Below are 24,214 nucleotides of genomic sequence, written 5' to 3'. Positions count from 1 at the left end.
GAGGCCCCGGGTGGAGGTGATTGGAGGTGGCTGGCCTTCTGTAGAGGGGAGTCACACAGGGGCCACTGTGGCTCTGATATTACCGTCTTTTGGCTCAATCTCCTGGCCCTGACCCCTGACCTGGGTTCTGCCCTGGTTTCGGGCCCCCTCTGCTGATCTGCACAATGGATCATCACGATCAGGAGCCCCACAAGGAAAGTATATCCACTACTTGGGCACACTGGTTCTCACCCGTAGGACAAAAGGGGAAGATCAGGGATGTGGCTGAGCGTCTAAGGATGAGGAAGCTGTTTGGAATTTGTGAAGGTTGGGACTGGCTCCCTGTGTCTTGCAGGGCTGGCAGATATCTGTGGGGGTCACATTGTGTGCATGTACCCTGAATAGCAGGGTTCCTCCTCTGTCACCTGGATATGGCCCCAGAGGGGTAGAGGACCTGCAGGAGGGTTTGTTACCTAAACCTAGCTTAGGCCTTTGTGGGGAGACCTCCAGAGGGAAGGGCTTTGTGGGAAAGGCTAAAGATTGGGAAGCCCCTCCAAGACAGTGTCCACTGGGCTGTGAGCACACCCTCCAAGTGGGCTGGGGCCTGTCCTCACCGTGATTTGAGTGTGTTCAACACTGATCAGAGCCAGCTCATTTCCAGGTCAGGGAAAGTCATCTATTTTGTCGTTGCTGTTTGGCGGTGCCTCGCCTTGTTGACATTTAGTTCCCTGACCAGGGATTGAACCTGGACCCTGGGCACTGAGATCTGGAGTCCTAACCACTGGACTGCCAGAGAATTTCCAGAATGTGATAATTTTTTTGTTTAAATTTTATTATTCTTTTAATTGAAGTATAATTGTTTTACAATATCATGTTGTCGGGGAGGCGGTGTTGTTGATCACTAAGTGGTGTCAGACTCTTTGTGACCCCGTGGACTGCAGCTGGCCAATCTCCCCTGTCCTCCACTATCTCCCGGTTTTGCTTGAATTCATGTGCATTGAGTCGGTGATGCCATCCTACCATCTCATCCTCTGTTGTCCCCTTCTCCTTTTGCCTTCAGTCTTTCTCAGCACCAGGGTGTTTTCCAGTGAGTCAGCTCTTTACCTCAGGTAGCCAAAGTACTGGAGTTTCAGCTTTAGCATCATTCCTTTCAACGAATATTCAGGGTTGTTTCTTTTGAATTGAGTAGTTTGATCTGTATGCAGTCCAAAGGATTCTCAGGAGTCTTCTTCAGCACCACAGTTTGAAAGGATCAATTCTTCAGTGCTCAGCCTTCTTTATGGTGCAACTCTTACATCCATCCATGACTATCGGGAAAAAACATAGCTTTGAATATATGCACCTTTGTCCACAATGTGATGTTTCTGCTTTTTAATAGGCTGTCTAGGTTTGTCAAGTTTTCCTTCCAAGGAGCAGCAGCACCTTTTAATTTCACAGCTATAGTCACGATCCCTAGTGATTTTGGAGCCCAAGAAAATAAAGTGTCACTGCTTCTACTTTGCCCCCTTCTATTTGGCATGAGTACTGGGATCCGATGATCCCATGATCTTAGTTTTTTGAATGTTGATTTTAAGTCAGCTTTTTTGCTCACCTCTTTCACCTTCATCAAGAGGCTCTTTAGTTCCTCTTTATTTTCTGTGGTATCAAATGAGTGGTATCATTTGCCTATGTGAGGTTGTTGATATTTCCCCCAGCAATCTTGATTACAGCTTGTGATTCATCCAGCCTGGAATTTTGCATAATGTATTCTGCATGTAAGTTAAACAAGTAGGGTGACAGTATACAGCCTTGACAGGCTCCTTTTCCAAGTTTGAATGAATCTGTTAGTTTCTGCTGTGCGTGTGGGCTAAGTCACTTCAGTCGTGTTTGACTCTTTGCTACTCTAGGGACTATAGCCCACCAGATTCCTCACTCCATGGGGTCATCCAGGCAAGAATACTGGAGCATGTGGCCATGCCCTCCAGCAGGGGATCTTCCAACCCAGGGATTGTACCCACATCTCTTATGTCTCCTGCATTGCCAGACTGGTTCTTTACCACTAGTGCCACCTGGAAAGTCCCAGTTTCTGGTGTACAACAAGGTGAATCAGCTATATGTATATATATGTGTGTGTGTGTGTGTGTGTATATATATATATATATATATATATATACATATATATATATATATCCCCTCCCTCTTGAGATTTCCTCCCACCCCACCCCTATCGCACCCCCTAGGTCATTACAGAGCACCCAGCTGAGCTCCTTGTGATATAAAGCAGCTTCTCACTAGCTATCTGTTCTACACATGCTAGTGTACATATGTCAATGCTGCTCTCTCAATGCATCATACTCTATGAAACCCTCTCCTTCTGCCCTGTGTCACCAAGTCCATTTTCTACATCTTCATCTCTATTCCTGCCCTGCAAACAGGTCCCTCACTACCATATTTCTAGATTCCATATATATACGTTAATATATGATCTTCATTTTCTCTTTCTGACTTATTTCACTGTATGACATACCCTAGGTGCATTCATATCACTATGAATGATCCGAATTCATTAATTTTTACGGCTGAGTAATATTCCATTGCACACAAGTACCACATGTTCTGGGTCAATTTCTCTGTCAGTAGACATTTGGGTAGCTTCCATGTCTTCACTGTTGTAAATAGTGCTGCAATGAATATTGGGGTGCATGTATCCTTTAAGACCATGTTTTTCTCTGGATATATGCCCAGGAGAGGGATCACAGGGTCATATGATAGCTCAGTTTTAGGTTTTTAAGGAACCTCCATGCTGTTCTCCATAGTGGCTGGACCAACTTACATTCCCACTGACAGAGGAGGAGGGTTCCTTTCTTTCCTCACCCTCTGCAGACTTCGTTGCTTCCCACAGGGACCTTAAAAGACAACTCTAAATGATCCATGAAATAACCCACAAGGGAAAGAAATCAAGTTCAAAAATCTGGAGCTCAGAGAACACATTGCTGTCTTAGGACAGCGAAGTCCAGAACTTTGGGCCCCCTTTCTCCTCTGCCCCATATGCCAACACCAAGGGGACCAGTCACAGAAGCTGGGAAACGAGGTAAAAGGAAGACGTCGCTCCTCCCCTTTCTATTCTTTCTTCCCCCAATTGCCTCTTCTGGCCAAGTAGGCAGCCTCCTTGCAGCTAGCTCCCCCTTGCTTGGAAGTGGGAAATTGCTACCCTCAAATGAAGACACAAGGGTTGATTGATACAGCAACTAAACATTTCAAGGTACCAATCTTAAGTGAATGTAGAACTTCTCACCTGAGAAGTAACAGGTAAGTCAGAGGATTGCCAAGATTTTCATCCAGGGAAAAAGAAAATTCTTCCACCGAATAAATTTTCCAAGACAGCGGAAGACAAAGAGTTGCATTCAGTTACGCTCCAACAAGTTCTTTCTAAGTCATGGATACAGACAAAAAGTCAGTCAGGTGATAGGACTGGACACTCATCAGAGAATGCTATAAGCGCATAAGGTCCCATAGACTGTTTTAGCTGACTATCAAAGGGCAGGTGCCATGCCTAGGGTGATGATGGTGGTGATGGTGATGATGGTAGTCAAGTCATTGGCTCTTATTTTGGAAGTCTCCATTTTTTAAGACTTTAAATATTGATAATTTACATAAGGATGGGAGGATATGCCAAAGCGGGTATGTACTTAACTCCTGTCATTTCTATCACTGGGGATCATTCTAACCCTCCCTACTATCAGGTACCCTTGACCCTTGTCAGCATTTATTCACAGTATTTCACCATCTACTCTATGGTCTCCACCTACCTATATCCTGTCCACTCTGCAAACTTCCCTCTCCAGGGAACTCTGCTTTCAGATGCCATGGTGGTGCCCAACAACTCTTAGCTAAGCACTTGCCTTTATTGACAGAGGGAAATGGGACCAAGCCAAGAGAGGAGACTGAGGCAAGCTCAGGCAGCAGAATGAATTCTCTTGAGGAGAATGCAGGGTCCTGATTCCCAATTTAAGGCAGCAAGTATGAAACCATTAGGATTGTGGGGATTACACATGGGCATCCTCACACCCAGAAGGAGAGCCTGTGCTCTGCCAGCATCTGACTCTACCAAGCAGTGGTGAGAGAACTGGCTTTTATTTACCCAGTAACAGGGCAGTGGGTGGGGGTCTCAGGCACTGGGACCAGGGGTTGGGGGGGCTGTGAGCTGCAGAGGGGAGAGGCCAGGACTAGATGAAGGTGAGGTGAGTAGGAGCCGGGAGGCTGAGTTCTCCTTGTGCTCCTTATACAGTTGCTCCAGAACCTTCATGTAGAGCCTGTGATAGTGGTCCACCTGCTCCTTGGTGGGCTGCCGGCGCTGGGGCACCGGGATGGGGCGGCCCACTGCAGGGACCGGGGGCACAGGTGCTGGGAGGGCCTCGGCTGCCTGCCCAGCTGATGGGCTCCTTTCTTCCCTGGAGATAGACACTCACCCACAATGGTGATGGGTCTGGCAAGGGGCACCAGGCCCCAGGACTTGGCTGAGAAGAGACCACCACGGCCCCAGAAGGTGCAAGGAGAAATGCCTAGGAACTTCTTGAAGGTGACCTGGAACAGACACTGCCAGGAGTCTGGGGCATAAGCCTTAACTCTGAAGACATCATTCTCCCCAAAGGGGTACACGGGCACCAGGGAGGCGCTGGGAGGGTGTGGAGACAAGACAGAAGAGGGCTGGTCAGGTCAGCGGCTATAGGAGGGTCCCCACATTCCTCCCCCACAAAGTCCCACTTCTCAAGGCCATTTGAAGCAAATGATGGTGCTCCAAAGAAATATCTAGAAGGCACTTACATTTCTTAAATCAATGTATACTCTACCTTCTTATATACATTTTCTCATATAGTCTTAACTACAACGTGGTGGCAAGGTAGGTGTTAACCCTATTTCACAAGTAAAGAAGCATGCAAGGTATTGCCTGTGAGAGGGTATCATAAAAGAATGTGAGCTGAGGGAGTCTGAGCCCTGGGGTCCAGCTCTTCCCACTGTGATCCTGTCCGTCTCTCTGCCTGGGAGAAAGCATGGGGAATGGGCCTCAGGGCTGGACACAGAGGAAACATTCAAGGGCTGCCCAGAGCGCCCTCTAGAGGTGGTCACCGTGTGAGCTCTGGGGACACACAGTCCACCTCCAGGGCGCCAGTGTGTAGGGATAGAGTGTAGATCCCCAGATACGCTGTGAGGTTCCGACCATTGAAGGCCGCCCTGGCTGGGTCCTGCTCACCCGTGCCTCAGTGCCAGGAGGACGGAGTCTTGATGATTCCGGAGAGTGAGGTAGTGCTCCCTGGGATGGTATGCAGGGCCTTCTGGGCTCCCCCAACCAGGATGACTGCAGCCTGGCCGAGCTGGGGCTGCGACAGAATAAAATCCAGGCTCTGGTGGTTTGCAGAACCTAGCCTGTGGACAAGAGGGGGTGCAGGGACAGTCAGTCTCCCTCCTTGGACCCTTAGTGGCTCACCCTGCCCTTTAGCTCAGGAAGGGTGAGATACCACCCCTTTCGTTCCAAACTCCTTACCCCCGTGCCCCAGTCCGCATGCCTTACAGCGCCTCTGCCAGCAAGGATGCAGGACACTTGCTTCAAAATCACTTCCTGACCCCCTCGGTGAGCCTGGTCAATGTTCAAGCCAAGTGCCTGTGGTGGGTGGTGAGCGGGGACCACTCTTTCCGGATTGAGGTGGGGCTGCCTTCCGTCACTCAGCCCTGGTCTCACCACAGGACATAACATTGTCTCCACAGACTGGGCGGCGGAACAGGCCATTCAGCGTGACTCCTGAGCACCGAGACCCTGGGCACTGCTGGGAGGAGCCAGTGCTGGCAGTGCAGAAGTTACGGAAGCTTCCGACGGCCGTGACCCCGTGTGGGTGGGACACTGGCACGTAGTTCCTGTCTGGGGGCAGCTCTACTGTTTTCACCAGCTGTGGTGCAGGGGGCAGGATGCGGGAAAGAAAACAGGGAAGGCAGGACCCCAGCTGAAAGGGCTTCCCTCCCCACCAAGAGACGTGAGAGTTCACGATGGGGTCAAAGGAGCAAGGGTCCACTCTGGAACACCATCCCCCCCCCCCTGCACCGGACCCTGAACTTAAGCAGCCAGAGGTGAGAGTCAGTCGGGGGAGGGGTGAGGAGGTGGGGAGCTAATGGAGTGGGAAGAGTGGAGCATCCCTTGGAGGGTGACCTGTTACCTTAATGGGGAAATAATCACTCGGGTGTTTCCAAGCAGTCCAGCTCCTCACCTATGCAGAACCCCTTCTGCCTGGGGCAGAGAGATGGGGGTGGGGGGAAGAATTACTATAGACACCATTTATCACCTCTCACTAACCGGGGCCCTTGTTTTGTAACCTTGGGGAGCTGTCTTCTGGTCCAGAAAGAATCACACCATGTAGAGAACAGAGAAAGAAGAGATGGAGGTGAAGAGGAGGAAGAAGGCAAGAAGGGAAAAGAAAGGGCCTGGGGAAAGATGAGAAAGGAAAATGACCTAGATTGTGAAACCACAATGACGTCTCCCCTCCATGCTCACAAATGAGATCTTTGGGCATCTCCCAGCTGACTTCTGGCCCCTCCTCCCTTTGCCCCTCGAGTCCAGATATGGGGTCTGGGGGCTGTAGCATTTTTCTCCCCACCCTCCCCCTTCCCTTCTTGCATCGTGGACCCCACACCCTGCTCCCCTTACCCAGAAGGAGTCAACAGAGCATGTATTTGTACATGCCCAGTACTTCTAGTCACTGTTTGCAGGATTTTCATAGTGGGGGAGGGCGGCCAGGCGGTGGAGACTCTCTGGTGCTCCACTTCTGCCAGCAGGACTCCAGGACTCCGGAAAAAGGATGCTGGTTTCTCTAAGAGTCCTGGAAGCCTTTCTGGTCTCAGTGGCCAAGCCCTTGTGGCCTCCTGGGATCTCTTGTAGGGGCTGTGTGGATGTGGAGACTCGGGTCCAGAACCCCAGATGTTTCAGGCCTCCCTACACACTGATCACGAACTTCTCCAGGGGGTCAGTCCGGGCTGGCCACTGGGTAGCGCAGGGAGGCGGGGCAGGAGGCATGCCGCTGAGGTCCACCTCCAGGTGCCTCCAAAATCGTGTGGGGCAGAGGTTGCAGAAGAATCCAGAGAGCCCACCCACTAGGTCCCAGCCCCGACTGTGTGATCTTGAAGATCCTGGACAAGCACCCTCGTCTGGTTGTGGGTCTCTGGGAGTGTCAAGGCCACCAGGAGACATGGCTTGGAAAGAGTATCTCATCCCCAAGGTCAAACATCTCAGCGTCACAAGTATTTTCCCACCTTTAATTTCAGTCCTTGCCCAGAGTCACTGAGGGGGCCAGTGGCTGCCTAGGTGAGGAGGAGGTGCCTGTGGGCGGGGACACGTACCGAGCCCCGAGCTCTTGGAACAACTGCGTGCGTGGCTCCATCTGCACGGGAGTAGGCCCCCTGGTTCCTTGTAACCTAATCGGGGTTGCCACTGTGGGCAGAGGAGGAGTCAAGAAGGGTGGTCGCTGAGATGCCTTCAAGTCCCCTTCTCTTCCGAGGGATTCACTGGGACAGAGATCGTGGTGGTCACCTTGCCAGAGTCCAGCCTGTGTGTGAGGCCTGCCGCCAAGTATTCAGATCCCGTCCTGGGACTCTCACCTCCTGACCATGCAGAGGCCTTGAGCCTGCGGTGGAGTTGGGGACAGAGCAGCTAGAAGCTGGTCTCACTGATGGCGTGGATAGGCGTGAGGAACGGCAGGAGGAGGATCCAGGGAACGTGGGGCAGTGGCAGGGCCACTCTCAGCAGTGGCTACACCTCTTTCTCTGCCCTTCCCTCGGTGCAACTAGCTCCCCCTTGCTGTGAGTCAAAGTCGCTCAGTTGTGTCCAACTCTTTGGGACCCCATGGCCTGTAGCCTGCCAGGCTCCTGTGTCCATGGAATTCTCCAGACCAGAACAGGAGTGGGTAGCCTTTCCCTTCTCCATAGGATATTCCCAACCCAGGGATCGAACCCAGGTCTCCCACATTGCAGGTGGATTCTTTACCATCTGAGACATCCTGGAAGCCCAAGAATACTGAAGTGGTAGCCTATCCCTTCTCCAGCGGATCTTCCGGACCCAAGAATCGAACTAGACTCTCCTGCATTGCCAGTGGTTACCAGCTGAAGAAATGAAAGTTGCTCAGTTGTGTCCGACCATTTGTGATCCCATGGACTTTACTGTAACCAGCCAGGCTCCTCTGTCCATGGGATTCTCCAGGCAAGAATACTGGAGTGGGTTGCTACACCCTTCAACAGAGGATCTGCCTGATCCAGGGATTGAACCTGGGTCTCCTGCCTCCCAGTTGGATTCTTTATGGCTGAGCCACCAGGGAAACCTTTAACACCTGAGTTACCAGGGAATTCCTACCCTCAGATGCAGATTCAAATGTTGATTGCTAACCCAACTGAACATTTCTAGATACCAACGTTAAGTGAATGTAGAACTTGTCACCTGAGAAGGATCCAGATAATTCATGAAACTGCTAAGAGTTTTCACTTGGACAAGAGAAAATCCTTCCACTGAATAAAATGTCTAGCATGGTGGAGAGCAAATTGATGTGTACTCAGTTATTTTCCAACAAGTGCTTCTCATTTAACTCATGGATACAGGCACAAACATAGTCAGCAAATAGGAGGCATGTAAGTCAAAGGATGCTATGACCACATAAGGTCCCTCCCAATGTTTCAGGGGATCCTTGGTATTTCACTGGTGCCATGACTATGATGATGATGGTGTGTTGGACATGATGGTGATAAATTCATTGGCTCTTATTTTACCAAACTCTGTTAAATTTCTTGATGTTAATAAGGTAATTTTGAGAAGAGTCCCTTCTCACTGAGTGAATGAGATCATGTGGACTTAATGCTGGGCTTGCAGTAGAGCTTCACATGGTAAAATAAATCCCTGCATCATGCAATCTCCCAACCCCCAGGGAACAGGAAGGATGGGAGGAGATGCAGAAGGAAGCTAGGTACTTAACACTCTCTTTTCTATCACTCTCTTTTCTATTTCTTTTTGAAATCTCCCTACTGACAGGTACCCTTGGCCCTCGCAGCTTTTGTTCACAGTATTTCAGCAACTACCCTATTGCCTTGAGCTACCTCTATCCTGTCCACACCTCAAAGCCTAGCCCATTGGGATCAGCCCTCCCCAACATCATTCTGATGCCCTATGTTTCTCAACTAAGCAGATGCCTTTATTTAGAGGGAGAAAGGCCCCAGCCAAGGGAAGAGACTAGATGGAGGGTGATAGAGCAGAATTCAGTCTCTGGGAGGAGAACTCAGGGCCCTGCTATCGGCAAGTCTCTATCGATTAGTGTGGTGGTGGAACACACGTGGGCAAACTTGCTCGAGAGAGAGATTCTTTCAAGCAGTGGTGAGAGAACTTTTATTGGCACAGTAGCGTGGCAGTAGGTGGGGTTCTCAGGCGCTGGGATCAGGGGCTGGGGGCGGGGGGCAGGCTGGGAGGGGCGCAGGGGTGAGGCCAGGGCTAGATGAAGGTGAGGCGAGTAGAAGCCGGGAGGCCACAGCTCTCCTTGTGCTCCTCAAACAGTTGCTCCAGAGCCTTCATGTACAGCGTGTGATAGTGGTCCACCTGCTCCTCGGTGGGCTGCGGGCACTGGGGCACCGGGATGGGGCGGCCCACTGCAGGGACAGGGGGACTCAGGTCAGGGGAGGGGCCTCGGCTGCACACACAGCAGACAGCAGCCTTCTTCCCTGGACATGGGCACTCACCCACAGTGGTGATGGGTCTGGCCAAGGGCACCAGGCCCCAGGACTTGTCTGAGAAGAGACCACGGCCCCAGAAGATGCAAGGAGAGCAGGTCAGGAGCTTCTTGATGGTGACCTGGAACAGACGCTGCCAGGAGTCTGGGGCAAAAGCCTTAACTCTGAAGATGTCATTCTCCCCAAAGGAGTAAACGGGCACCAGAGAGGCACTGGGAATGTGGGGAGACAAGAGAGAAGAGGGTTGGTCACATCAGGGGCTCGAGGAGCACCCCCAAATTCCTCCCCCATAGGTTACCACTTTCCTAGGCATTAGGAGCAAATGATGGTTCTACAAGAAAGATCTAGAGGATGGGATTTTATTTCTTAAGACCAATGTACACTGGACCTTCTTATATACATTTTCACATACAGTCTCAACTACAACATAGTGACAAGGTAAGTATTAACTCTGTTTCACAAGTAAGAAGTGTGCAGGTCTTGCCTGTTAGAGGGCATCATAAAAGAATGTGAGTCAAGGGCATACGAGCCCCCAGGGTCCAGCCATTGGCACTGTGACCCTGTCTGTTTCTCTGCGTGGGAGGAAGCCTGGGGAATGGGCCCCAGGGCTGGGCACAGAGGAAACACCCAAGGTCTGCCTACAGCGCCCTCTAGAGGTGGTCAAAGTGTAAGCTCTGGGGACACACAGTCCACCTCCAGGGGGCTGGCGTGTAGGGATAAAGGGTAGATGACCAGACGCACTGTGAGGTTCTGACCATTGAAGGCAGCCCTGACTGGGCACCCACTCACCCGTGCCTCAGTGCCAGGCGGACGAAGCCTTTACGATTCCGGAGAGTGAGGCGGTGCTCCCCTGGGACGGCATACAGGGCCTCATTGGCCCCTCCGACCACGATGACCACAGCCCTGCCGAGCTGTGGTTCAGATAGAACAAAATCCAGGCTCTGACGGTTCACAGAACATACTCCTGTGGGCATGAGGAGGTTCAGGAACAGTCAGTACCCCCTCACTGGCTCCACAGTCCCTCTCCTGTCCCTTTAGCTCACTAAGTATTAGACATCACCCCCTTCTCTCCAAACCCCCTACCTCTGTGCCCCTGTCCACGTACCCTACAGTGACTCTCCCAGCATGGATGCAGGACACTTGGGCCAAGCCGCCTCCTGACCCCCATTGTGAACCTGGCCAATTCAAGCCAAGTGCCTGGGGTGGGTGGTGAGTGGGGGTCACTCTGGCCAGATTGGGGTGGGGTCACCCTCTGTCCCTCAGCTCAAACTCACCACAGGACAGAAAATACTCTCGATGGCCTGGCAAGTACAGGAGACAGTTCAACACGGCCAGTGAGAACCGAAGCCCCGGGAACTGCTGCGAGGAGCCAGTGCCCTCCGTGGCGAAGTTACAGAAGCTTCCGATGCCTATGATCCCGTGTGGGTGGGACCCTAGCACGTAGTTCCTGTCTGGGGGCAACTCTACTGTCCTCACCAGCTGTGGTGGCAGGGGGCAGGATGCGGGGAAGGAAACAGAAGGCAGGACATCAGGTGAAAGGACTTCCCTCCACATCAAGAGACTTGAGAGTTCAGGATCTAAGATGGGGTCAAAGGCACGAGGGTCCACTCTGGAACACCATCCCACCCCCTGCCCCATCACCTGAACGTCAGCAGCCAGAGGTGAGAATCCATCAGGGGTAGGAGAGGGGAGGTGGGGAGGTAAGGGAGAGGGAGGGGTGGAGCGTCCATTGGAGGGTGACCTGTTACCTTAATGGGGAAATAATCACTCAGGTGTTTCCAAACAGTGCAGTTCTTCAACCACTGGTAACGCCTTCCACCTTGGGTAAAGAGATAAGGGGGGAAGAATCACTACAGACACCACTTATCACCTCCCTCTACCCGGGCCCTTGTTTTTGTTGTTTAGCTGTTAAGTTGTGTCTGACTCTCTGTGACCCCATGGACTGCAGCATGCCAGCCTTCCCTGTCCTTCACTGTTTCCCAGAGCTTGCTCAAACTCATGTCCATTGAGTCCATGATGCCATCCAACCACCTCATCCTCTGTCACCCCGTTCTCCTCCTGCCGTTGTTTAGCACTCACCTTGCTGGGGTGTGTCCCAGTCCAGGAATAACCATACCAAGTAGAGAAGAGAGAAACACCAGAGCGAGGTGAAGAGGAGGAAGACGCCAAGAAGGGAAAAGACAGGGCCTGGGGAAAAATTGAGAAATGAAAATGGTTTAGATTGTGAAGCCACAATGATTTCTCTCTTCTACCCTCACCAGTGAGATCCTTGCCCGTCTCCCTGCTAGACCGCCTCCCTGCTAGCTCTTTGCCCTGGGCTTCCCCAGTGGCTCAGACGATAAAGCGTCTGTCTGCAATGCAGGAGACCCCGATTCAATCCTTGAGTCGGGAAGATCCCCTGGAGAAGGAAATTGCAGTCCACTCCAGTATTCTTGACTGGAAAATCCTATCCACAGAGGAGCCTGGTAGACTAGAGTCCATGGGGGTCCCGAAGAGTGGGACAGACTGAGGCTTCACTTCCCTTCACCTCCCTTTGCCCTGGTGGTCCAGTAGCGGGTGCTGCAGCCTTCCTCCCGCTCCCCTCCCCTTTCCCACCTTCCCAGTTGGACCCCTGCCCAGCTCCCCTTACCCAGGAAGACGAAACAGAGCACATACTGGTAGATGCTCAGTACTTCTAACCACTGTTTCTTTAGGGTTTTCATGCTGGGGGTGGGTGGTGGGGTGGTGGAGACTCCCAGGTGCTCCCCTGCAGCCAGCAGGGCTCCCAAAGCGGAAATGAGATGAAGGCTTTGGTAGGAGCACAGGAAACCTTTCTGGTAGAGTGGCCAAGCGCTTGGAGCTTCTCAGGATCGCTTGCAGGGGGCTGTGTGCGTGAGGAGACTCTCAGCAGAGCCCCAGAGGTCTCCAGTCTGCTCTCACTTATCATGAACTTCTCCAGTGGGTTGGTCTGGGCTGGTCCCTTTTTGCGACTGGGAGACGGCCTAGGGGGCGTGCCATGGAGGCCCAGCCCTCGGTGCGTTAGAAATCATTGTGGGAAGGAGTCGCAGAAGAAGCCAGAGAGCCCACCCACTGGGTCCCAGCCCTGACTGTGTGATCGCCCCGTTCCTGGACGTTCCTGGACGAGTGCGGGTCTGGGAGTGTCTAGGCCACTCGGAGGCGTTACTTGGCGCCGGTATCTCAACCCTAAGGACAAACACAGCAACACACAAGTTTATCCCTAGGTTGAATTTCAGTCGCCAGCCACACTCCACCAGGGGCTTGAGGCCAACTAGCTGAAGAGGAGGTGCATGTGGGCGGGGACCCCGGAGCACAGGGTCTGATCTTGGAAGAGCTCAGCTGAGAGCCGAGACTGAGAGCAGCGCGTGCGCATGCGCTGAAGTGCCCCTTCCGCCCCCACAGCCCACCCAGCTGAACCGGGATGGGATCCCCTCTGTGGGCAGAAGAGGATCAAGAGGGGTGATCGCCGAGATGCTTTGAAGTCCCCTTCCCTCTCAAGGGTTCCAGTGGGACAGAGTTCAGGGCTGGTGGGTTTGCCAAATGCCAGCCTGGGGACATTTGGCACCAAGTATTCAGGCCCCAACCTGGGAGCTTCACCTCCTAACCATGCGGGGGCCTTGAACCCTGGAAGGGGGAGCGGGCTGGGGAGCCTGGGAGCAGAGCAGGCAGGCAGAGGTTTCAGGTGTGGAAGGGCAGGAGGAGGCCCTGGGGCCTGGAACATTCATAGAGCCAGTCTCAGCAGCAGCCCAGTGTTTCCTGTGCCTTTCCACCCAGAACCCCCCGGGTGGGCAGAGAAACTATGGAAGGGCTCATTCTCCCCCAAAGAGAAGACTGGCACCGGGGAGGCTCTCGGGGCACAGGGGACGCCTGACTCCGGAGTCCTGGAGGCGGGGCTCCTCCCAAGAGGCCTTGCCAGAGAGGCCAGGCCTGGCCTGGACACCAACCCCCACCCTCCTCACCTCCCGGGGTCCTCACGGGTGTTCCAGTGTCAACTTGATAAATCCCTTCTGATTGCAGATCTGCAAGCTCAGCGACCTGATCTGGGACCTGCGCATTGACTCCAGCGGGTCCCTGGGCCCACCCAAGGCCAGAGGTCTGGGCCAGTGGGGCTCACCATGTGGGTGTGTACCCTGAATAGCAGGGCTCCCCGTTTTTCCCCAGGGCCTGGCCCTGAAGGGTAGAGGATGTGCAGGAAGCTTTAATCCCTGAGGAGTAGCTTAGGCCCCGGTGGAGAGACCTCTGGGGGCATGGCTTTGTGGGAAATGCTAAGGATTGGGGAGCCCCTCCAACAGAGAGTCCACTGGGCGGGGCACACCCTCAGGTGGACTGGGGCCGGTCCTCACTGTGACCATGGTCCAGTTCAACAATGACCAGAGGCGGTAAGCCAGCAGTTTTCAGGTCACAGAACGTGTCCTTTCTTCTTGTTGTTGTTGAGCTCCACCGTGCCTTGTGGGATTTTATTTCCTGACCAGGGACTGAACCTGGGTCCTAGGCAGTGTGAACTCAGAGTCCTGTCCACGATACCACCTGGAAATTCCTGGATCATCAGTTTTTGAAATAATTTTTTAATGAAAAGAAAATTGGACTTCCCTGGTGGTCCAACACTTAGGAATCATCTTGGGAAGTCAGGAGATACAAGTTCGATCCCTGGTCTGGGAAGATTCCACCTGCCACGAGGCAACTAAGTCCATGCCCTGCAACTACTGAGCTGGAGCCACAGCTACTGAAACCTGAGCATCCTAGAGTCTCTTCTCAGCATCATGGAAGCCAGGGCCATGAGACGCACGTGCACCGCCAGTAGAGAGTAGCCCTGACTTTGGGCAACTAGAGAAAGCCCCGCATGCAAAAGCAAGACCCCAATTCAGCCAAAAATAAAATAGAAAAAATTAAATTAAAAAATTATTACAAATATTTCAAATTATTTATTTATCATTGGCTGTGCTGGGTCTTTGTTGCTGTGCAAGGGCTCTCTCTGGTTGCAGCGAATGGGGGGTCCTCTGCCTTGCTGTGCATGGACTTCTCATTGCGGAGCCTTCTCTACTTTCAGAATACAGGCCTTAGGCTCAGGCTTCAGTAGCTGTGGCTCCCCAGCTCAGGAGTTGCGGCTCTTGGTCCCTAGAGCGGCCAGGTTTCAGTCGTTGTGGCCTTTGGGCTTAGCTGATCCTCGGCATCCTTAGTTGCTCCGTGGGATCCTCTCGGACCAGGGATCCCATCTGTGTCCCCTGCACTGGCAGGCCAGTTCCCAACCATAAAGTCGCTCACAATATTTCACTGGTGCCATGTCTGTGATGATGATGGTGGTGATGGATACGATAGTGATAAATTCATTGGCTCTTCTTTCGCCAAACTCTTTTAAATTTTTTGATGCTAATAAGTTAGTTTTGCCAAGAGTCCCTTCTCACTGAGTGAATGAGATCATGTGGACCAAATGCTGGGCTTCCAGTAAGGCTTCATATGGTAAAATAAATCCCTGCTTCATGTGATCTCCCAGCCCCCAGGGAACAGGAAGGATGGGAGGAGATGCAGAAGGAAGCTGTGTACTTAACGCTATCTTTTCTATCACGAAGGCTCATGCCAACCCTCCCTTCTGACAGGTACTCTTGACCCTTGTCAGCCTTTGGTCACAGTATTTCACCATCTACCCTATTGTCTCCACCTACTTAAACGCTGTGCACACTTCAGAGAATAGTTCTTCAGGGATCTACCCTCCCCACCACCATTCTGATGCCCTATATCTCTTAACTAAGCAGATGCCTTTATTTAGAGGGAGAAAGGCCTTAGCCAAGGGAAGAGACTTAGATGGAAGCTGATAGAGCAGAATTCAGTCTCTGGGAGGAGAATTCAGGGCCCTACTATCAGTCTAAGGCAGCAAGTCTGTCTCGATCAGGTGGAGATGGAACCCACGTGGGCAGGCTCCCTCCCAGAGAGACTCTACGAAGCAGAGATGAGAGAACTGGCTCTTCCTGGCACAGTAGCAGGCAGCCGGTGGGGGGGCTCAGGCCCTGGGATTAGGGGCTGGGGGGGCCGGGAGGCGGGGAGGGGTGAGGCCAGGGCTGGATGGAGGTGCGGCGAGTAGAAGCCGGGCGGCCACAGCTCTCCTTGCGCTCCTCGAACAGTTGCTCCAGAGCTTCATGTAGAACACGTGATAGTGGTCCACCTGCGCCTCGGTGGGCTGCCGGCACTGGGGCACCGGGATGGGGCGGCCCACTGCAGGGACAGGGGGACTCAGGTCAGGGGAGGGGCCTCAGCTGCACACACAGAGGATAGCGGCCTTCTGCCCTGGAGACGGGCACTCACCCACAGTGATGATGGGTCTGGCCAAGGGCACCAGACCCAGGACCTGGCTGAAGAGAGACCACGGCCCCGGAAGATGCAAGGAGAAATGTACACGAGTTTCTTGAAGGTGATCTGGAAAAGACGCTGCCAGGAGTCTGGGGCAGAAGCCTTAACTCTGAAGATGTCATTCTCTCCAAAGGAGTACACGGGCACCAGAGAGGCTCTTGGTGGCGGGGGTGGGGTGGGGGGAGGGGGCGTGCAAGAGAGAAAAGGGCTGGTCAGGTCAGGGGCTCTAGGAGTGCCCCCACATTCTCCCCCACAAGATACCACTTCCCAAGACCATGTGAAGCAAATGACAGTGGCTACAAAGAACTATCTGGGAGAAGGGACTTAATGTTTCTTGAGAAATTGGTGTGTACTGAGCCGTCCTATGTACATTTCTCCATACAGTCGACAACCACCACATGATGGTAAGGTGGGCGTTAAACCTATATCACAAGTAAAGAAGCGTGGGGCCGTCCCTGGTTGTCCAGGGGTTAAGAATCCACCTACCAATGCACGGGACAGGGGTTTGATCCCTGGTCCCGGAAGATCCCACATCCGGTAGGGCAACAAAGTCAGTGTCCTCAGATGACTGAGCAGGTGGGCTTAGAGCCTGTGCTCTGCAACAAGGGAAGCCACCACAAGGAGATGCCCGCCAACCTTAACGAGAGACTAGACCCCAGTCACTGTAACTGGAGAAAGCCCCCATAGCAATGAAGACCCAGCACAGCCAAAGTAAATACATAAATAATAGATGAATTTTTTTAAAAAAAAGAAGTGTGCAAGTTCTTGTCTGTGAGATGGTGTCATAAAAGATTGTGAACCAAGGGTGTCTGAGTCCCAGGGTCCAGCTCTTCCCACTGTGATCCTGTCTGTCTCTCTGCCTGGGAGGAAGACTGGGGAATGGGCCTCAGGGCTGGACACAGAGGAAACATTCAAGGGCTGCCCAGAGCGCCCTCTAGAGGTGGTCACCGTGTGAGCTCTGGGGACACACAGTCCACCTCCAGGGCGCGGGTGTAGGGATAGAGTGTAGATCCCCAGAGACACTGTGCGGTTCTGACCATTGGAAGCCGCCCTCGCCTGCCCCTGCTCACCTGTGCCTCAGTGCCAGGCGGACGAAGCCTTGACGATTCCAGAGAGTGAGGTAGTGTTCCCTGGGATGGCATCAGGCCCTCGTGGGCTCCCCGACCACGATGACCATAGCCTGGCCGAGCTGGGGCTGCGACAGAATAAAATCCAGGCTCTGGTTGTTCACGGAACATGCTCCTGTGGACAAGAGGGGGTGTAGGACGTCAGTACCTGCTCCTTGGCTCCCTAGTCCCTCACCCTGCCCTTTAGCTCAGGAAGCCTGAGCTCTCTACCCCTTTTCTCCCAAACTCCCATTTTCCTGTGCCTCTGTCCATCCGCTCTACAGCACCTCTCCCAGCAGGGATACAGGACGCTCGCTCCCAAACCAGTCATTGACCCCCATTGTGAGCCCGGCCAATGTTCAAGTCAGGTCCCGGGGCTGGGTGGTGGGTGGGGGGGCCCTTTGGCAGGAGTGCGGGGACCCCACCTCTGCCTCAGGTTAACACTTGAAGGAAAAGTAAAGTCGCTCAGTTGTGTCCGACTCTTGCAACCCCATGGACTGTAGCCCACCAGGCTTCTCCATCCATGGGATTTTCCAGGCAAGAATACTGGAGTGGGTTGCCATTTCCTTCTCCAGGAGATCTTCCAGACCCAGGGATTGAACCTTGGTCTCCCACATTGTAGGCAGACGCTTTACCGTCTGAGCCACCAGGAACAAGACTTACCATAGGACAAAAAGTAGTCTCGATAGACTGCAAGGTAGAAGAGGCTGTTCAGCCCTGTGGTCTAGGGCCGAAGTCCAGGGAACTGCCGGGAGAAGCCAATGCTCTCAGTCGCGAAGTTACAGAAGTGTCCAAAGCACGTGACCCCACGTAGGTGAGCGACCAGCAGGTAACTGTGGTCTGGGGGCAGCTCTGCCGTTTTCACCAGCTGTGGGAGGGGGGTGGGCACAATGAGGGGAAGAAAGCAGAGAAGGCAAGATACCAGCTGAAAAGACCTCCCTCCACACCAACAGATGTGAGAGTTCAAGGTCTTACTAGGGTGTAAGGGCACAAGGGCTGCCCTCTTGATCACCATGCCACTGCCTAACCTGTTGCCTGAACTTAGGCAGCCAGGGCTCAGACTCAGCCCGGGGAGGGGGCAGATAAGGGACAGAGAAGAAGCAGAGGGTGGAGGGTGACCTGTTACCTTAAAACAGTTCAGTTCAGTTCAGTTCAGTTCAGTCGCTCAGTCGTGTCTGACTCCATGCGACCCCATGAATCACAGCACACCAGGCCTCCCTGTCCATCACCAACTCCCGGAGTCCACCCAAACCCATGCCCATTGAGTCGGTGATGCCATCCAGCCATCTCATCCTCTGTTGTCCCCTTCTCCTCCTGCCTCCAGTCCCTTCCAGCATCAGGGTCTTTTCCAGTGAGTCAACTCTTCACGTGAGGTGGCCAAAGTATTGGAGTTTCAGCTTCAGCATCAGTCCTTCCAATGAACACCCAGAACTGATCTCCTTTAGGATGGACTGGTTGGATCTCCTTGCAGCCCAAGGGACTCTCAAGAGTCTTCGCCAACACCATAGTTCAAAAGCATCAATTTTTCGGCACTCAGCTTTCTTCACAGTCCAACTCTCACATCCATACATGACCACTGGAAAAACCATAGCCTTGACCAGACGGACCTTTGTCGGCAAAGTAATGTCTCTGCTTTTTAATATGCTGTCTAGGTTGGTCATAACTTTCCTTCCAAGGAGTAAGTGTCTTTTAATTTCATGGCTGCAGTCACCATCTTCAGTGATCTCGGAGCCCAAAAAAATAAAGTCTGACACCATTTCCACTGTTTCCCCATCTATTTCCCTTGAGGTGATGGGACCAGATGCCATGATCTTAGTTTTCTGGATGTTAAGCTTTAAGCCAACTTTTTCACTCTCATCTTTCACTTTCATCAAGAGGCTTTTTAGATCCTCTTCACTTTCTCTCATAAGGGTGGTGTCATCTGCATATCTGAGGTTATTGATATTTCTCCCGGCAATCTTGATTCCAGCTTGTGCTTCCTCCAGCCCAGCGTTTCTCATGATGTACTCTGCATATAAGTTAAATAAGCAGGGTGACAATACACAGCCTTGACATACTCCTTTTCCTATTTGGAACCAGTCTGTTGTTCCATGTCCAGTTCTAACTGTTGCTTCCTGACCTGCATACAGGTTTCTCAAGAGGCAGGTCAGGTGGTCTGGTATTCCCATCTCTTTCAGAATTTTCCACAGTTTATTGTGATCCACACAGTCGAAGGCTTTGCTGTAGTCAATAAAGCAGAAATAGATGTTTTTTCTGGAACTCTCTTGCTTTTTCAATGATCCAGCGGATGTTGGCAATTTGATCTCTGGTTCCTCTGCCTTTTCTAAAACCAGCTTGAACGTCTGTAAGTTCACGGTTCACATATTGCTGAAACCTGGCTTGGAGAATTTTGAGCATTACTTTACTAGCGTGTGAGATGAGTGCAATTGTGCGGTAGTTTGAGCATTCTTTGGGATTGCCTTTCTTAGGGATTGGAATGATAACTGACCTTTTCCAGTCCTGTGGCCACTGCTGAGTTTTTCAAATTTGCTGGCATATTGAGTGCAGCACTTTCACAGCATCATCTTTCCGGATTTGAAATAGTTCAACTGGAATTCCATCACATCCACTAGCTTTGCTCATAGTCATGCTTTCTAAGGCCCGCTTGACTTCACATTCTAGGATGTCTGGCTCTAGGTGAGTGATCACACCTAATAATCCCTTAGGTGTTTCCAAACAGTCGAGTTCCTCCACTCAAAAAAACCTTCCGCCTGGGGCAGAGAGATAAGCGGGGGAAGAATTCCTGGAGACACCCTTTATCACCTCTTCTCCGAGAGCCCTTGTTTAAGCGCTCACCGTGGCAGGGTGTGTCCTGGTCCAGGAATAACCACACCAAGTAGGGAACAGAGAGCCACCAGAGGAAGGTGAAGAGGAGGAAGAAGGCACGAAAGGAAAAGAAAGGGTCTGGGTACAAATGAGAAAGAAAAATCAGTTAGCTTTTAAAAGCACTTTTAAGGACTTCTCCCCTCCACTCTCAGCAGTGAGAACTCTTCTCATCTCCCAGCTGGGCCTCTCCCCCTCCCTTTGCCTTGGACCTCCATGCAGGTGGGGATCTACCTTCCCCTCCCCATTCTTAGGCTCCCCTCTTTCCCTTATGTACCCTGGGCACTGCTCCACTCACCCATGAAGAGAAAAGTGAGCATGTATTGGCCGGTGCTCAGTACTTCCAGCCACTGTTTCTGCAGGGTTTTCAGGCTGCGGGAAGGCAGCAGGGCGGTGGAGACTTTCAGGCGCTGCCCTTCAGCCAGCAGGGCTCCTGGACCAGGGGGACAAAAGATGGAGGCTTTCCTAGGAGCTCGGGTAACTTTTCCAGCCTGTGTGGCTAAGTCCCTGGGGCCTTCTGCGATTGCTCACAGGGGCCTGTGCGAGGGTAGAGACCTTTGAATCTGGAGCTCCACAAGTCTCCAGGCTCCTGACAACTGATCTTGAAACTTCTCCAGTGGGTGGGTCTGTGTGACCGCTGGGTGGGGCTGAGCGGTGGGTTAGGGCCTGACACCCAGGTTCCCCCCCAGGTGCATTAGGAATCTTGTGGGGGAGGGGTCATGGAAGAATCCAGAGCCCACCGACTGGGTCTCAGCTGAGACTGTGTGATCTCCAGAATGGCTAGCAGATCCTGGACTCTCACCTTGTTTCTGTTTGTGGGTCTCTGGGAGTGTCTAGGCCACTGGGGGGCGCAGCCAGGAGCATGGATATCCATGCCGCACACAAACCCACCAGCCAGTTCAGTTCAGTTGCTGAGTCATGTCCGACTCTTTGTGACCCCATGGACTGCAGCACGTCAGGCTTCCCTGTCCATCACCAGCTCCCGGAGCTTGCTCAGACTCCTGTCCATTGAGTCAATGATGCCATCCAACCATCTCATCCTCTGTCATCCCCTTCTCTTCCTGCCTTCAAGCTTTCTCAGCATCAAACCCACCAGCACGGCAGGTCAATCAGGACAGAGTCCAGGGCGGGTGTTGTTGCGAAAGGGCAGCCAGGAGGATTTCAGGCCCCCAAAGCGAACCTTCACTTCCAGCAAGCTGGAGCAAGCGGGGGGCGGGGGGGGGGGGGGAGCGTGACACCAAGGCCACCCCCAGGTGCTTTAGGGACTCTGTGATCTCTAGTGTGGCCAGCGGACCCTGGTGTGTTTGCGGGTCTTTGGCAGTGTCTAGGCCACTGGGAGGTGTCGATATTCCAGCCAAGCACAAACACAGCAACACCACAGGTGGTTTCCACCTTTAACTTCAGTCCCCATGACATCCATTGAGGGGACCACTGAAGGCTGGGGACCCCATAGCGTGTCTTGTGCTTTTGGAAGCTGGGAGAGCCGCTACAGGTAGTCCACACTCAGCCATCCACCAGCGCAGGGGTGAGCCTCGGGGTTCACTGCACTCAGATTGGGGACCCAGCTTGGGCAGAAAGAGGCCAGAGGGGTGCTCACCGGCAGCAGAGCAGCCAGCAACTCCTCCTCCTGGCCCCCAGGATCAACTAGGACAGAGTTCACAGTCAGCCCAGGTGTCAAGGGCCAGCCTGGGGACAAGGCCAGCTGCCAGAATTTCAGGTCCCAAACAGGGACCTTCACCTCTCAGTACAGGTAGAGGCCTGAAGACTGACATCTGAGTCCTCCTGAAAAGAGGGAGGAGGGCACTGGGGGATGGAGCTGGGACCAGGTGCCCCCAGAGGGGAGGAGGGCAGGGAGGAGGTGACCACAGGGACTGGGGGTCCCCTGCTCACCAGCACCAGGAAGACAGGAAGATGGAGGCGATTGGGCAGCTGGAGCAGGTGGGGCTGGAGGCCAGGGAAGAGGCAAGAGAAGCTGCTGGCCTCTGTGCTGAAGGTGCTAAAGGCCCCGAGGACCAGGACCCCGAGAGGGTGGAAGCTCCACCAAGACATAGCTGTGGGAGGGACCCAACTCTGAGGTGTCCACCAGCTGGGGACGCAGGGTGCACACCAGTTTGGGGCTTCTAAGTTTGGACTTTGGGGGTGACAGTCCCATGGGTCTACCCTGGGACCAGGCTCTACCCTGAAGCCCAGCTCCCACCCAGCACAGAACTCCACAGTGCCTCAGCGAGATGGGGAGGTGGTCCCAGAAATGTCTCCAGATGGCTCAGCTGGGGACCCAGGCACAGCTGCGGCCTCCTGCCAAAGGTGTATTTCTGTCTTCATAGAGTCCATTCAGGTAGTGAATTCTAGGAGCCAAGCCCAGCTCAAGAGTACAAGGAATAAGGCAGTCAGGCATCCCTGGGCCGGAGGTGGTGGGAGGGGGTGTGAGGACTCTGACTCTAGAGGTTTAAGCCCCAACTCCCCCCTTTACCCCCTTCCCTATTTTTTGCATGGTTTTAGGTCCAGCTGGCCAATCTACATCTTTCTCATCTTTTGAAGGACCACCCCCCCCGCCCCCACCCAAGAGATCCCAGCCTCGCCTCCCTTCCAATAGGTGTCGGAATGCAGAGAGCCAGACCCAGGGGTCCTCAGGGCTTCAGGGGCTCACCAAGCTCCAAAATGGAGAAGACCCCTCGCAGGAGGGCACACACTTGGAGGCCGGTGGAGGCGGCTGGCCTTCTGCAAGAGGGGAGTCACACAGGGGCCACTGTGGCTCTGAAGCTTTCTGTCCTCTGGCTTAACCCCCTGGCCCTGACCCCTGAACCGGGTTCTGCCCTCTTTTCTGCCCGCTCTGCTGACCTGCACATTGAACCATCGTGAGCTCTGGAAAGGGAGGGTTAACCAACTCTTTGAGTTCACAGGGCTGTGACCAATAGGACCCAAAGGGAAGACCAGGGGTGTGGCTTGGAGTCTGCTGGTGAGGAAGGTGTTTGGACTTTGTGGAGGTCAGGACTGGCTCCCTGTGAAGAGCAGACTGGCAGGGTCCTGGGCCAGTGGAAGTTGCCGTGTGTGTGTGTGTGTGTGCCCTGCATAGCAGGGCTCCCCATTTGTCACCCAGGCCTGGCCGCTGTGGGTTAGAGGACCTGCAGGAGGATTTATTCTCTAACGAGCAGCTTAAACCTCTGTGGGGAGACCTCTGGAGGGAAGGGTTTTATGGGAAAGGCTAAGGATTGGGGAGCCCCTGCAAGTGAGAGCCCCCTGGGCTGTAAGCACTCCATCCGTGTGGGCTGGGCCAGTCCTCACTGTGACCACGGCCCTGTTCAACATGACTAGAGGCTGCAGAGCAACCACTTTCTCCAGGTCAGGGACTGACACCTTTTTAAATTAATTAATTTTTTTGGCTGCTCCTTGCCTTGTGAGGTTTTAGTTCCCCACCAGGGATCGAATCCAGGCCCTTGGCCATGAGAGGGCAGAGTCCTAACCACTGGACCTACAAGGAATTCCTAGAATGTCACTTTAAAAAGGAAGTCCCTAAAGGTTACTTTTCATTTCTTGTTCTTATAACATGTTGGCGCTATTTCCCATCTTGAACAAACATCCTTGAGCCCATGTTAAACTCAGTACTTTATGATGATGCTGATTTCCCCACCCCTACATCTTGACCCTCCCCGCTGGTAGGACATGTCTTTTTTTTGAATGTCACTTCTTTATTTTTTAATTTGCTCATTTGGCTGCATTAGATAGGACCTTTCGTTCCAGCACACAGACTCTCTAGTTCTGGCACAAGGGTTTCCCATCCAGAGGAGCCAGTAGTTGCACAGCCTTAGTTTGTCTGTGGCAGGTGGGATCTTAGTTCCCTGGCCAGGGATCGAACCAGCCTCCCCTGCGTTGTAAGGTGGATTCTTAACCACTGGACCACAGGGAAGTCCTGAGCCACATTGAATGTCACTTCTTTTATGGAAGTCTGAAGCGCAACTGGCAGAAGCCTCTGTCACGGGTCACATTCTCTCCTGGCATAGAATACTTTCCTTCCATCACCATGATTTTTTTTTTTTTAACATGGACCATTTTTATAGTCCTTATTGAATTTGTTACAACATTGCTACTATTGTTTACATTCTGCTTTTTTGACCTTAAGGCATGTGGGATCCTAGCTCCCCAACCAGGGATCAAAGCCACATCCATTGCATTGGAAGGCAAAGTCTTAACCACGGGACCACCAG

General features: G+C 53.0%; 2 protein-coding genes, 1 long non-coding RNA gene and 1 pseudogene across 5 annotated transcripts; 1 reads left to right on the top strand and 3 right to left on the bottom strand.

Annotated features, from left to right (window-relative positions):
* Positions 1-861: 861 nt before the first annotated feature.
* On the bottom strand, positions 862-5,790 carry LOC133063178 (uncharacterized). Of its 3 annotated transcripts, XM_061152298.1 has the most exons (5): positions 5,501-5,790; positions 5,210-5,382; positions 4,428-4,633; positions 3,254-3,387; positions 862-1,286 (listed from the first exon to the last, which is right to left on the bottom strand). In XM_061152298.1, exons 1-4 carry the CDS (start codon positions 5,741-5,743, stop codon positions 3,293-3,295), a joined length of 717 nt encoding a protein of 238 aa, XP_061008281.1. In that variant the 5' UTR covers positions 5,744-5,790; the 3' UTR covers positions 862-1,286; positions 3,254-3,292. The 3 variants fall into 3 exon arrangements, with proteins under 3 accessions (XP_061008281.1, XP_061008279.1, XP_061008280.1); XM_061152296.1 differs by lacking the exons at positions 862-1,286; positions 3,254-3,387 and having other exon boundaries at positions 4,161-4,633; XM_061152297.1 differs by lacking the exons at positions 862-1,286; positions 3,254-3,387 and having other exon boundaries at positions 4,161-4,633; positions 5,528-5,790.
* A 29-nt stretch (positions 5,791-5,819) lies between these two features.
* On the top strand, positions 5,820-8,532 carry LOC133063179 (uncharacterized). Its single transcript, XR_009694369.1, has 2 exons — positions 5,820-6,078; positions 7,972-8,532. It is a non-coding gene; the product is annotated as an uncharacterized LOC133063179 (long non-coding RNA).
* A 992-nt stretch (positions 8,533-9,524) lies between these two features.
* On the bottom strand, positions 9,525-12,407 carry LOC133063177 (2-acylglycerol O-acyltransferase 3-like). The gene is made up of 6 exons (XM_061152295.1): positions 12,335-12,407; positions 11,785-11,892; positions 11,454-11,524; positions 10,980-11,184; positions 10,495-10,669; positions 9,525-9,624 (listed from the first exon to the last, which is right to left on the bottom strand). Exons 1-6 carry the CDS (start codon positions 12,405-12,407, stop codon positions 9,525-9,527), a joined length of 732 nt encoding a protein of 243 aa, XP_061008278.1.
* Positions 12,408-15,710: 3,303 nt separating this feature from the next.
* LOC133063240 (2-acylglycerol O-acyltransferase 3-like) lies at positions 15,711-22,858 on the bottom strand (annotated as a pseudogene).
* Between the last annotated feature and the right edge of the window lie 1,356 nt (positions 22,859-24,214).

The sequence above is a fragment of the Dama dama genome, chromosome 10 (assembly GCF_033118175.1).
Source record: "Dama dama isolate Ldn47 chromosome 10, ASM3311817v1, whole genome shotgun sequence".
Classification (NCBI taxonomy): Eukaryota; Metazoa; Chordata; class Mammalia; order Artiodactyla; family Cervidae; genus Dama; species Dama dama.
The sequence above is the reverse complement of the archived record's forward strand: the minus strand, read 5'-3'. Positions and strand labels throughout refer to the sequence as shown.